The sequence below is a fragment of the Paroedura picta genome, chromosome 4 (genome assembly GCF_049243985.1).
Source record: "Paroedura picta isolate Pp20150507F chromosome 4, Ppicta_v3.0, whole genome shotgun sequence".
NCBI lineage: Eukaryota > Metazoa > Chordata > Lepidosauria > Squamata > Gekkonidae > Paroedura > Paroedura picta.
The window spans coordinates 76,593,268-76,608,020 of NC_135372.1; the positions used below are offsets into that span (position 1 = coordinate 76,593,268).

The following is a 14,753-nucleotide window of genomic DNA, read 5'->3' on the forward strand; positions in this document are numbered from 1 at the left end:
CTAAAATCCATGGGAGTACCATCAAAGTAAATGTAGTTAGGATCACGATGTTACGCTATTAGCTTTAAAGTGCTGACTGCACAATAAACCCGTTTGATCAATAGGAAAACTCCAGAATCAATGATCTAAGGGAGGCAAAAGGATTGTGTTAACCTTAATCCAATTGTGAAGAGGCATCTTTCTTTACTCCTTCCTTGAACCCAGTGCAAATGGTATGGTCAGCATGTACCTGCCACTTTAGCTACATTCAAACATTTAGATGCAGACCAATATTGATATGTAAAAGACTGATGTACAATTTTTAAAAATCTCCCAAAGATATATGTGCAAGTAGTAGGTGTTTTAACAGTTCATTGAAATGGACTATAACTGATTACTGTGAACATACCAGTGTGGACAAACAGAACCTAAAATTACAAATATAGATGTTTGACCTTTATGAAATACAAATATTGCACACTGTGAACTGAAAATGGTATACTGCATTACTCTTCATTTCAAATTTTAAAAGAGGGATAAACCCTGCAATTCTCAAATATAGATCATGTATGAAAAAAATTAAATTCTAAGTTTACTATATTTTTTTATATTATTTCTGAGAAAACAATGTCCCACTATTCTTGCTGAAAGCAAGACCTGGCTTTATATATACATATACATATACATATACATATACATATACATATACATATACATATACATATACATATACATATACATATACATATACATATACATATACATATACATATACATATACATGGACTAGAAACAAATTATTTCAAAAATTCTCCCGTATCAATAAATATATTGCACAAAACAGAGCAACTTTTAAATAAAAAAGGCATTCACTTAGCAAGTCCTCCAGCAGAAGCCACACATCATACTCTAATACATGTGCATATTCATATATCTATGCTTTTTACTAAAGCATGTATAGAAATATTCATGCAATTTTTAAAATCATATCCTTCAAGCATGTACCTGTGAAAGGTTACTGTTCCTTTCACTGAAGTGATTTGGCTTTGTAAGAGGTGAGATCATTGCCAGCACACATTTTTGTATTGGGGGGGGGGGACACACACAGCCTATCTACTGTGCCTAAGTGATCATTCTTATGTGCTGGAGACATTAGCAACTTCTTTTTACCTTTCCTATACTTCCAGGTGTATGATATGTATTCTTTATCAAAATATTATTTCAAAGTAGCATCCTTATTTAGTATGTCTTCGAAGTTGGGTTTTCTGTTCAGGCAAATAATGGGATAAAGAAAAAAACCCCAAACTATACTATTTGAAAAAACTCACAATATGGAACACAGGTTTAAACTCTGCCATGAACTATAGTTAACTGCTCTATATGATACCTCAGATATAACACACAAAAGTTGATGTATATTTCTATGGAAAGAATTCTTAGAAACAACAGAAAATAGGATAACTGTAGTAATAATGGAAGGAATAGGTGTCAAAATGACTGTTCAGATGTGTTAATATATAAAATAAATATCTGGCAAAATGACACTTTTCCTTACTCCTTCCTTTGAAAAGAAAACATTTTTACATTCCAAAGCAGCACAAAAGAAATATTATAATAATGGCAGTTTAAATGGATAACTACGAGAGCAGGATGACAAAAGGCAGGAGAAGCCAGATCTGGAAACTACGCTTACAAAAAAGAAAACAAAAAGATTACCAGTACATGCTGCTACTAAGTATATACTCTGAAGCTTGCTACAACACATTTCGAGGCCTTTTCCACATGCACACACAGACATACAAAAGCTAAGAGCACAAAAGGGGCCTTTTGGAATGCTCATCTGCTGTGACACATGAAATAGTCCCTAAAATTATTAATTCCAAAATAACTGACTGCTTTAAATCCTGGTCTTATGTTGAAAACATTCTGCTTTCAAGAACTTAATCACTAACTATCCTTCCATGTTTACCAACTTTCTGCATCCATTTTCAAATTGTACAATCGCTGCTTTATATTGAAAAAGGATGGGAGATAGTTAAAACATGCATCTAAAAGCCTCAAAACGGCCTTACAGTGATGATACAGTTAAGCGGTTGATCATTGTTAATATAAGGGCCGCGAATCAAATGGGATCTCAGAATGATGTATGAAAGTATAATTGTTCCACTTTAAAAAGCTCACAACTAACTGTCAAGTATGTTATAGGGGGGAGGGGATCAACCCCTGAATATTTCACTACGAAGATATTCAAAAATAAACACAAGACTGGATGCCCATCCCTGAAAGAAATGGCTGATTTCTCTTTTGTGCTAGTGTTATTTGAACCCAAGTTCTCAAATCAATGAGATTTTCCAGGAGTACTTAAGAATGTTCAGGTACAGCCACAGATCAACCTATAAAAAGAGCTACTATAAAATAAAGGAGATGTGGATTACTTTTGCCATGGTAAGATCGAACAAGAAGTTCTCCAGAAGTTTGATCAAAGATTTATTACCCTTAAAATTAAAAAAAAATGTTTTTGACATCAAAACTTTCACATATACATCTCTCAGAATTTATAAAAATAAAAAAATAACAAAAGTGAATGTATACACCTTTCTGCTGCTCATATGTATAGTGCTTCAAATAGCATTTTGTCACAATGGTGTGGCTAAATTTTGGATTGCAAAACAGAAGCATGTTTGAAAAACCTAGCTGTCTGAGAATCAGAAAAAATAAAATTTTAATGTTTTTTTCTCTTTTAATAAAAACATACTATGTTCCTGTAGTCTTTGGAAGCAATATATTCAAGTTCAAGTACTTCAAAGTTAGTCAGCTATGTCAAATCCCATAGTGTTAAGAATTCTATGAACTTTAGTTTTACGTGTATTTCCTTTTCTATCTATTATACACTGATACTCTAAAGTCCAAACAGTATTTAATAGACTGCAAGTAGGTAAATCACAAGTAGGTAAATCACACAGAAGTAAACAATGCCTTAACAGGTACTTTCTGCTAGGATTCTAGTTCCAACTGAAGCGACTGTTCTTTACTATAGTGTTTCAACTCACACTGGACATTTAAGCGACATGAGTTTTGAAATGTTACTAAAACTATTTAACTCTATATCAGTAATGGTGTTTGTAGATTATACACAGCCAGATTCCGCAGCTGTCGGTATCTCGTGGAAAGTTGTGGGGAAAAACCCTTTTAAAATCCTTAAAGAACAGTTCCAAATGTGCAATGAGGTGGCAAAGCTCTGTCACATAATGGTTCTATGATAGTCATAGTGGTATGGTGGGTATAAAAGAAAATATATAACTGAACACTTCATAATGTACGATAAGGCCTAGTACAAATCAGAGTATCAAAATGCAGCTCAGCATTGGGGGGGGGGCAGAGATGACTGAGGTACAAACATTCTTTGCTAACCTAGGTAAGTAAATTAACAGAAAACAGATCTTGATTTAGGTTCTTCATAAGTGAACAAAACTTTTCACTAGAGTTAATCTTGAAAGCCACGTGTTTTATGGCATTCCAAAATATATACTAGAGGCATCTTCCACCATAATCAACCACTAAGATTAGTAACATGGTAATTCTGTGGAAATTTGGTTTGCTATAACCACAAATTTATTTCTTACAGGTGACAGTGCTAGGTCATGGCCAGCTACTAACTTCCAAAAGTCATCTGTACCTAAACTCTGACATTTTGAAAATATCCTGTTTAATGCCACCCACCCCTTCCATAAATATTCAAACGCAATGAAAAACTCATACAAAGGCAGGAAATAATCCGGGGGTCTGTGTCCCAAAGTGTTTCCTCCTCAAACCAACATCACGTCCTGCATAACTGAAGGTGTACAATCACAAGCAAGTCCGTGCCAGTCAGAAGGACTGAAATGGGAAGGGCAGCAGTTTGAGTTCAATAGAAACTTTCAGCCGTCATTGTTAGAACAGAAAAGCTGCAAAATGCTCACCAAAATTACTGAGTTATTGGGGAGAGGAGGGAAAGGAGAGGTAAAAGAAACTAGCTCTAAAACTCACACACAATTTGGGGGCAAGCCTCATGCTTTGGAGTCCTGTACAGAAATCCAGGAGGGTGGGGGCTTAGCTGACTGAAAAAAACTGGCGCCCATTTAGAGTTGTCTATGGGTAGAGGGGGTGCGAACGCATTGGGAGTACTGAAGGGTACAAAGTAAAGTTGCCCAAACTCCTGGGCGAAGAAGCAGCAGTTTCCCAGGACTGGCTGCATGTGCAGCTCAGGCGGCAGGAGCATAAACTCTTGCGATTCAGGGGAATGCAACCAGAGAAGGGAGAACTGGGGAGGCGGGGAGAGAGGGGGAAATCACATTTGAAATTATTTTCAGCCCACGAGGAACTTAGCTGTGCTGCAAACAAAAGGGATCGAGCAGCTTTCTGTAAAATAAATAAATAAATAAATAAACCCACCCTCCTTCCCCCGCCCTCGGCTTTCTCCAGGCAGGACGTGCAAACCCAACTTCCCAAAGGAAACAACCCAAGGCAAACGTGACACCCGAGCAAGTGACAAGGCGCGTTCAAGATAGCCAAGGCGGCAGATCTGGGTTGGGATTGCCCTTCGGAGCCTGCTCGGGCTAGAATTGGGCAGAGGTGTGACGGCTGCACTGCACTGCGAGGATCCCGAGCGGCGTTGAGCCCGAGAGTAACGGAAAAGAGGGTAATGCAGGAGGCTGCAGCAGCAGCAGCAGCAGCAGCGCAATGTGGATTACTTAAAGCTCTAGTTATCCATCAAAGCCCAGCGCAATGTATAGAAGGGGAAGATCGAGGCATAGGTGCAATGCATCTCAATAGCTCTACATCTCCGCCTGGGACTCAAATGCAAAAGCTCAAGCCATACGAACCCTACACTGCTAACAAAAAGTGTGAGAGGAGTTTACGAAGGTGAAGCAATGCAGCGCTAGGAAGGGAGGGAGGGAGAGGGGGGGGAGAGGGAACGCATGCAGCACGCAGTTACTTAATGCTATACTTAAAAGAAAAAAACACAAACAAACATTAAGGCCCTAACTATATCTTGTGGTGTTGTTCTATTTCTATGCATTCATCACCTCGGAAGCAAAAGCAGTGAGTATTGATTTCAGATGACCAAGCATGTAATGGGCTGCGACTGCTAAACACGTGCAGATCGTCCTAAACACATACGCGCGCACACACATAACATTGCGTTTCAGCACGACCCCACTGTCTCCCCCTTTCCCCATAAACACTCCCCAATACTAATTAAAGCCTTAATAACTAGGCGCCATTAGCCATGTGTCTATACAAATGGCCGTGCGAAAGCAGAAATGTAACCTAATGGGAAAGAAAGTTACTTTCCGAAAGCGGGTTTACACCCTCCCGCTCTTTATCCCCCCCCCCCCGCGCACACACACCGCAAAGCGCACACAAGCCCAGCAACCCCCTCCCTCAAATGAATCCAATGAGCTTCTTACCTGAGTAAGACAGAGAGGAGAATACATGATTGCTGTGGGGGGTTTTGTGGCTTGGAGGTGTGTGAGTGAGAGGGAGAGAGAGAAAGGGAGGGAGGGAGAGAGAGAGAAGGAGAGAGAGGGAAGACAGAGAGAGAGAGAGAGAAAGAGGGGGGAGAATCGAGCCTGCTTCTTGCTTTCACATTTCCAACTCTGCTCAACTGCAGCCAGCGCTGATCAGCTCCATGAGCTGAACTTTAACCCCGCCTAGAGTTTCCCTACACTACACACTATACATGTCTACTGTACCCAGGCGTTAAAGGCATAGCGCACACTTCCCCCGCGTCCAGCGGCAGCAGCAGCAAGCCCCGGGCTCCGGCTTCCCCGGGAACCTGCCAGCGTGCCTCTTGCTTCTGCTCCGCTCTGCACCGCTCCACCAGAAGCAGCAGGAGCAGCAGCTCGCTCGCTGCCTTGCCCGGGGGAGGGGGGCTGCAGTGCTACTGCTCGGCCAGCCCTCCCAATCCCCGATCCCTGCCTGCTCTCAGTGCATTACTGGGTAACGCAGTCAGGAGCCGTTTGTATGCAGGGCTCCCGAGCGGCTATAGGCTATACAGGATGTGCTTAAGCAAACAAAACTACTTTTCCACATTTCTGACTCTCCCGCTCCCCCTCCCCCACCGGCTCCCCCTCCCCCACCAGCTCCCCCCCCCCCGCTTTTTTTCAAAGACCTTCAAGGAGATCTCTATAAAGACTTTTGACTAAACTTCCATTATTAATCGCACACAAAACGATCTTGACCAGAAGCTTTTCCCAAAAAATTACAGTAGCAACATTCAAAAAAGTATACAGATTGCAGCTCCACTTATGCACCGTGAAAGACGCTTGGGGGCCCATTTTGTTTTGCTTTGCTTTGTGGGCACACTTCTGCATACTGCAGGAGAATTCATTATACATTCTTCAATTCTGAAACTTCATTATTTTTGTTTTTACAGGAAGCCCATTCCTAACTCATCAGAATCCCCTCCCCATTTCCATATTATTTTAAGTACTAAGGCCATTATTGCTTTCATCTCCTGCTAATTAACTATGCCATGTACATATAAAACTCCTTTTTATGTTCTGGGACAGCCTTTTCACATTTTTAAAAACCTTTTGTAAAAACATGATTTACAGGAGTCGAAGATACTTGTTCAGGCCATTCCATCTATCTTAAAAACTTGGTATATGAAGGTAAGGATGCTTCTTTTGCTAAACATGCAGTGCTTCATGGCTGTGATACAACTCTCAAGCAATACAATGACTACTTAAAAGTGCTCTAACTTAGAACCCAGTATCCTTTATTTATCTTATAATGCATTGTTTTGGCACAAGAAAAGGTTTGGGGGGTTTGGAAAGTTGCCAGTCAGTTAACTTTTCCTTAGATTTTCTCTCTCTAAATCGCCTAAGAGGATAGTCTTCTCTGGTTTTCCTACAATTTCCCAATAAGATGCAGCCTTCAAGACACACAACCATTCATAAAACACACACACACATAGCCCTGAAGAGGAAGAGACCGCCACAAGACATACCATACAATGCATGCAAATCTTCTGGGGAGAGATTTAGGAGTTTCAGAGTCAAGAATGTTAGGAGGCACTTTCAAGCACTGTGAAGATCTCTTGAAGGAAACAGCTATGCCATACAGGAGGCCTCACCTTTAGCCTTGTACTCTGAGGATTGTCCTTTTCCCAAGAGCGTCTTACTAACATTGTGGAACAAAGTTTGAGTCCAGGGGCACTTTTAAGACCATACACTCAAACTTTGTTCTGCTGCTTCAGAACAACATGGCTATTCACCTGAATCTCACTAACGTTGTGTCATTTATGGACTGCAAATTATATCAGTAAAAAACAGCTGACTTTTCATTCATCCCTTTTTCTTAAAAATCAGAACAGTTGCCTAGTACCTGTCAATGAAATAATTACATGGAAACACATCCAACTAAACATTGTCTGGGATTGCCCAACTTTCCTCAACAGAATTTTCTGGCTGACAGTCTCACAAAATAGCAAAGAATGTGAACAGAAACAATTGAATCCAGCCCTTCATTTTTAAATACACAGCTCCTTATTTATTACTTTTCACTTGTTTCCTAACTACTCCTTTTGATCTTCTAGTTCTAACCCCAGGAGAAGCTGCTGCTCCCCCCCCCCCCCAAAAAAAAAGTTAAACCCTTCACTGCCATGTATTCAGTTTTTAAACCTGGGGCTTATTCCTCTTATTGCTGGCCACAGAAGCCACAGCCCATGTGGCTGCTCCCAGGACAGCCAGCCATGACACTTGCTGCTAGGTACAAGACTTGGCATGTCTCTATAACCACAAATAATCAAAAGGGGGCATTTGTGGTGAGATGCTGAAAATGGAATTCTGCACATCCTAGGGAATGCACAAGCCTGGCCCTGTGAATCATAATACTGCCCTGTCTATTGACTGCTGGTGTAAATGTTATTTGATTGTACCAATATGCCCCTGGAACATCAGGAAATTTCTTTTAGACAGACTTTAAATACATTTAAAATAAAACCAGTTAACATTTTCTTCTGTGGAATGTTTCATTTGGATTGTTAAAAATATCCCCAAAGCAAATTCTGTCAGGTGAAGATTTTCTCCATACACTAAAGAGGAGAAAGGGATTTGCCTGTGAGGCAGAATCGAGCCCTTGGCTTGTGCTCTTTCTGCTGGCAGCCAGCATAGCTCTACGATTTCCAGCTCTTTGTGGTTAGCAATATTATCTTAAGTAACTTTTGGCGCCCTTCGTAAGACTTTTGGACGTGGGATGATTGTTTGCGCCCTCTAGGCAGACTTTGCATCCAAGTTCAGCACCGAGCCGTTTACATCCGCTGACTCCTCGCCTCCCCCTCTCCCTCCAGCAAAACCTACGGGGGGGGGGGGTAGCACGCTCTGCTCCCGCTCTCTACCACACGCACACGCACACGCGCACAGAGAGAGAGAGAGAGCGCTTTGTAGACAGAGAAAATCGCGAGGGGAGAAAGCCTGAACGGAATAAAAACTTAATATGAACTCCTTTTGCCCCACGTAGGCAGAAAGTTTGCTTCAAAGCACAGGAAAATGTTTCCACAGGAAGATTCCAGCACAGCGGATGGAAGTCTGCAAGTACATTCTCTGTCCTGAGTGTATAAGGAGGTTATTAAAAAAAATAAGGCTGAGGAGGGAGGGAGGGAGGGAGGGAAGGAGAAATACACTTAAAGGAGATCGCTTCATTAAAAACACAGCAGACAAAGATCTGACTCAAGCCAACCTGTCTATTGGAAATTGGAACTTCGAAAAAAGTGCTATAGGCTGCTACCATGAAATGGTATATGCCTGAGCGCAAAGACTTTCTGCCGTGATCCCTCCTATCCATATTCTACCTGGCACGTTGCCCGGCATTGCATTTACAGTGTTTTATTTGCAGAAACTTTTACCTCGCCAGCCTCAATGAAATCCTCTTAGATATATAAATTACGTCGAGCAGGGTTCACTTATAGGGACCATCTTGAATATATATCAGGAGAGTCTTAACGGGAAATCGCATTAATGTGATTTTAAAACTTTTTAGGCTGGGATCTTTTAAACCACTTCCTTGGGATTAGCGCCGATTTTGCAAGCTACTCCCGAGTAGAACTGCCCTCAAAAATGTTCGACGCACGAGCAGGGAACGTAACTCCAACTTTTCACCTCAAACCCATTCTCCCCCATACCTCACCCAACTTTTTATTTGATTATTCGGGGGGGGGGGGCGAGGAGAATGGCGATGCTTCAAGGTGAGGTGTCTGGCTACCAACCGGCAAGGATCAGTTTCTCTTGTCTCTGAGATACGGTATGATTGGGCTTCAGTGCTCAATGAGAAGGCTTCCCAGACTTCCGAAAAGGGTTCTGGCAAGTCTCCACCCCATTACTAGCAAGCTTCAAACGGGGCTCCTGCATGGCCTGAGGCTGAGGCCACTAAGGCATGGGCTCTGGTAGCTTGACCTGAGCTTGCTTCTTAGGAGTTTGGGAGTAGATATTGGCCAGACGCCCTATCAGTAGACTTCCCATGTTTCGAAAAGGAAGAACCGAACCAACCACAGCCCACTCAGACACACGCACATGCACGTCGTTCCTCCCTCGCCAGCCTTTGGATGGTGCCTACAGCCAAAGTGAAGCACGGAATGGAATGATGGGCATATGTTACAGGTCTGAGAGCACCCGAGATGGGCTTGTCCCCACTCCCCAAGAGCTTAACCTTGGCTGGAACGTTGTTTTTTTAAAATTGGGGGGTGGGGGAGCCAGACTCCATACTTCCCTCCAATATACACCTACAGGATCGCAACTGACTGATTTGGTAAACAGTTAAAGGAGGGAGGTGTGTGTCAGTTTCTACCTGAGATTGTATACAGGACAGTTTTAGCGACGCAGCTCTTCCAAAACTCTTTTTAGGAGGCAGTTCCCCCAAATGTACTTACTTGGAAACAAGGCCCACTGAACTAGAGGGCCGTTCACTAAATACGATGACGCTGGGGAAAGGAAGGGGAAATAACTCTGCGCCCCCGAAGAACTTGAACTCCTTGGGGCCTCCCACACGCTGGAAACAAACGCGGGATCAGTACAGGCCACCCTCTAAACATCTCACTACATTATAGCCAAGCCATAAGAAACGGGACAGGAGGTCAAAGAGGCGAGGGAAGGGTTTTACTGATGCCCCCTCCCTCATCAGAAATCCTGACCAAACGCTTTTGCCATCAGTCTTCCTTTTATGGCGAGTACGAACGCGAACGTTCAGCAAAACCAACAGAGCCAACCGCTTACGCGGCCAGGGAATCCCTGCCGCTTATTGCTTATCCTTTCTTTAAAAGCCAAGCCTCCCCCACCCCCAGGTTTGACAGCTCCCAACTATTCTGCCGTGCTCCGAGCACACGCAGAACTTCGGTGCTGAGGAATCAAACTTACTCGTCTCTTTCCCCCTCCTCCTACTCGGGTTATTTCGAACGGTGCAACATGCAGCCTACTCTCTCATTGGTCAGCGGTCTCGTCCATCATAGAGCTTTGCTACATTGATTAGAGAATGGGTTTGTCAATTACATCCCCAGTCTAGACACTTCCTTTTGTGCTGGGCTGACTGCCGATCCCAGACGTCTTTTTACAGAGCTGAGCACGTACCTTAATCGGGGAGGGGAGGGGAGGGGAGGGGAGGGGAGGGGGGAGCAAATGCTATGAAGGAAAAAAATCCGTCAAGCTCAGCGGTTTTCTGGAATCACCCGGGGGGGGGGGACTGCACACAAAAACCCATCCACCCTGCCGCTATCTAATGCATAGTGCACAGACACGCTAACAGAAGTCAGTTAAACCTTAAAACAGCTTACAAAGCAAACATCTGCGATACAACAATCATTTTTAAAAATCTCGCGTTAAGCACATTACTTTTCTTTTTTTTTAAGCCAGGAAAAAGGTTTAAGATGCATCACGTACCATTGCAATGTATAAAGTGTACGTGCGAAACTTTAAAGGTTTGAGACGATTTGCTTCATTGGTTGTCGCAGGTTTCTATTTTTTTCCTATTAGAATTGTATTACGCTTGAAATGGTTGAACCCCGAAAGAGTTTTTTTTTAATTAAGCTAATTAGCAAGCGGCTGTATAATATATTTTTAAAAACCTTCCAAGTCAACGGTTTGTGATGCACTCTCGCTAGTCTCTGTGTTTTTGAAAGCGATCCAAGCCGGGGTGGCTGGGTTCTCAGGTTTTCTCTCTCCCTGGCTTTGCCTTGTGTGCTTTGGATTGTGTTAGACTTTGCAGAAGTTGCAATCGATTCGACAGACTCCCCCCTCCCCCCCCCCGCTCGTCCCCGCCGTCCCCAGCCTGTGTATTTCCGCAATCGCTGCAATTTGCATAGACACCACACATATGGAGGAGGTCCATTCTCACGGAGGCCCGCGCCGGGCCAATAGCAGCATCAGGAATTCCTTTCATCGCGCACTCCGGCCCGGACATTTCCAATAGCCTAGGCCCCATTCCAGGCACCGCAGCGGCAGCAGGAAGGAAGGAAGGAGAAAAGGAGAGTCGCTCTCGTATGCGCAGTGCGAGTCTTTTTCTGCAGGCGAACATTGCAATGAATGGGAGGGGGAGGGGAACTGCTAGACGAATGCAGACCTGCTTCTTGCAACCGTACGGGTCTCTTCCGAAGCCTGGTGTTTAGCAAAGCATTTCCTTAGCTAAAGAGGCGATAAAAGGGGCCCCAGCTTTTCTTCCATCTACAGAAAGGTTTCCTAGGCACATCCCCAGAATCCCTCTTGACTTCGCCAGTGACTGTAAACACAGTTACAACGGTCTCACATCCCAGATAAATTTGTCTGGGATTGAGGTGCGATTGTTACTGTACTTTTGGTGAAAACTATGGAGTAAATCTTTGTTATGTATACATGGATCTAAGCGTCAGCTTTATCGGTCAATGGGTCTGTGTAAACCTGCACAGGATCAGACTGAACTGTTTCCTTATGACACAGTAACTATGGCTTGCTATAACTGCAATATGACCTGCGTCTATACCTGCATCTTGTATAGAGCCCATAACAGAGGTCAGGCTTTCTCAACCAGGGTAATCCATGCAATGGTCACCTCCAGACTGGATTACTGTAACTCACTGTATGTGTGTCTACCCTTGGCGCTGACCAGGAAATTACAGCTGGTGCAAAGTGTGGCTTCTCAGGTCTCCATGGTGGGCTCCTATTCCATCTGTCCTCTGACAGCTACATTGGTTGCCAGTAGAATTCCTGATCAGGTTCAAGGTATAAACCTTTAAGCCCTTACATAGACTGGAACCTGCATATCTGAGGGCCACCTCTCCTAATATGTTCCTTGAAGAGCATATGCTCTGCAAATACTAACTTGCTGGTTAGTCCTGGACCCAGAGAGATCCAGGTGGCCTCAACTACAGCTAGGGCCTTTTTGACCTTGACTCCTGCCTGGTAGAATGAGCTGCCCGTGAAGATCCGGGCCCTGATGAAGCTGTCAACGTTCTGCAGGGCCTGTAAAATTTTCCACCAAGGTGGTTTAGAATTATGTGGGTAGGGTGGTTTAGAAGTATGTGGGCCTCCCTCTTCTCCTCTCCTATATTCAGTGGGTCTTAGCAATATCGAAGTGAGTTGATTAATAGTTCTAAAAGAAGATTTTAAAAATGAGAATCAGAGAAGCAACAGAATGACACTTTTGGACTCATCTCATTTGTCAGACAGAGATGTGACACCTGATCTAAAGAATAAGGATTGGGGATCAGCACCATCTGGGGTGCATCATCTGGGGTCCATGTATGTTCTGTTCATGTGTGTTGGGCTTTGTCATTTGCACTTGCCATTGCTTCTCGTCCAGTAATGCTGATTCATATGGCAGCAACTGTTTTACCCTTCACCAATTATATATTTTATTACAAAGCTCAAGGGACTCATGATCATGCTGAGGAATAGTGTTATTTGTAACATCCCACAGAGATATCTGCTGCCCACTTTCCAGAGTGTGTGTTAAGTGTGATTTTAACAAGAACCTGCTGAAACAATAAGTTTTCCTGGGCAGCTTTGCATGTACAAAGTGCCTACATGTGCTAAGTTAGTATATTAATATAGTATCCACAAGGACTATAGCTCTCTGATATTAAAATTAAACATACACAATCCCTTTGTACAGAATTCCACACAAGTTAAGCAAGACTGTGAGTCTGCAGAAAATGTTTTCGAGGGGTAATTTCACATGTAAATTAGGCCTCAATAGCCTATCTGTGAAGAATTCTAACCCTATGGCCCTATGACCACTTTGCGTTCATTTCTTCTTTCACAGATTTTGCAGCGAGACTGCCATTCTGATGGCTTATGTCCTACCTCATTGTTTCTGATGTACTTTTCTAGTGGAATGAACTCATTTGGTATCATGTTAGGGGATAGATGTGGCTCACAAGGAACACTTCCAGTTTCACTGCTGCTAAAAGGTTCCAGTGAGGAAGAAGAAGAGTTGGTTCTTATATGCCACTTTTCCCTACCCAAAGGATGCTCAAAGCGGCTTACAGTCGCCTTCCCATTCCTCTCCCCACAACAGACACCCTGTGGTGTGGGTGAGGCTGAGAGAGTGCTGATATCACTGCCTGGTCAGAACAGTTTTATCAGTGCCGTGGCGAGGCCAGGGTCACCCAACTGGTTGCATGTGGGGGAGCGCAGAATCGAACCTGGCATGCCAGATTAGAAGTCCGCACTCCTAACCACTACACCAAACTGGCTCTCTCTTAGGGTTTTTATAGAGTGGAAAGGGAAGCACGCACGTGTGAACATCAACCTACAAATAGCATGGCAATCCACAATACAGAGCCATAACCACAAATGGGGAGGAAGGAGTGGTCGGATGTGGGAGCTGGGGAGTGTGGATTCTCAGTCTCATTGTTGCTATATGAAGGAGATTTTAGAAGCACCGGCCTTTCTTCCTCCAACATACACCCTTGGCATTCCTTCCCAGCCCCCAGTTTCCCAGAGCCCCAAGCCACATGCCAGACACCTTCTTCTGGCTTGGGAAGCAAGCAGTCTTGAGGTCACCTAGTGAACAAATATCTTTTTTGCTGTCTCATCTCGCTTCCCTCACAGTGCTCTGCTGTCTATTCCAGCAGTAAGAACTAATGGCTACATTGTATCATGGACAACCTTTTTCAACCTTTTGACCATGGAGGTGTCTCTGAAGCCCCAGAAGTGATGTCAGCTGGCCATGCCTCCCTGCCAAGCCCTGGAAGTAACAAGACACTGGAAGTGACATCACTGTTGGTGCTAACAAGCAGGCTCAAGAAGGACTGAGGGTGGAGGAGATACAGGTTTAAAGTGGGAGTGGACATCCAGACTCCACCCCACAAGAGAACACATGCTTAGGAGGCAGGGAGGGGAGCAGTGGGAGTGGCCAGTTCTCTTGTGGCTGAGTCCATTAAGGCAGGAGGGGACCCCCTCTAGAGTTCCCACAGACCCCGGAGGTCCATGGGTTGGGAATCTCTGATCTAGGGACTGAACAAAAGTGGTATGCTCAAGTGCTGGGGGTTGGAGGAAGGATAACCCCCCCCCCCAGCATTTGTTTTGATTATCACTGTTTGTGTTGAAGAATTTAATTAAAAGGTGTTTTTTCCATTGTTTCCCTCTGAATTAGCAACAGAAATATAGTAAAATAAATACTAAAGAATTAACTGGAACATGATTAGGAGTCTAGGAAACCTCCTAGACTTTGTTCTTCTTCCTTAGTTTCTCTTCCTATGTTCCTAGAAATTAGTTTGTAATAAAGGTGTTCTGTGGTTCCTGTGAGTACAAAGATAGACTTCC

The 14,753-nt window shown here is 43.6% G+C and overlaps 1 protein-coding gene across 13 annotated transcripts in view; it reads right to left on the reverse strand.

The window, feature by feature from the left end:
- Window positions 1-14,753, reverse strand: part of NFIA (nuclear factor I A) — a 592,830-nt gene that overhangs the window by 394,392 nt on the left and 183,685 nt on the right. For 2 of the 13 annotated variants that reach the window (XM_077333542.1, XM_077333534.1), the window contains exon 1: window positions 5,430-5,981. The exons of 6 other annotated variants lie outside the window; for them this stretch is intronic. In XM_077333542.1, the coding sequence (XP_077189657.1) occupies window positions 5,430-5,456 (27 nt within the window). In that variant the 5' untranslated portion in view covers window positions 5,457-5,981. Of the gene's footprint in view, window positions 1-5,429; window positions 5,987-10,373; window positions 10,477-10,892; window positions 11,109-14,753 lie in introns of those variants that run through there. 5 more of the 13 variants (XM_077333535.1, XM_077333541.1, XM_077333543.1 and 2 more) reach the window with 5 other exon arrangements.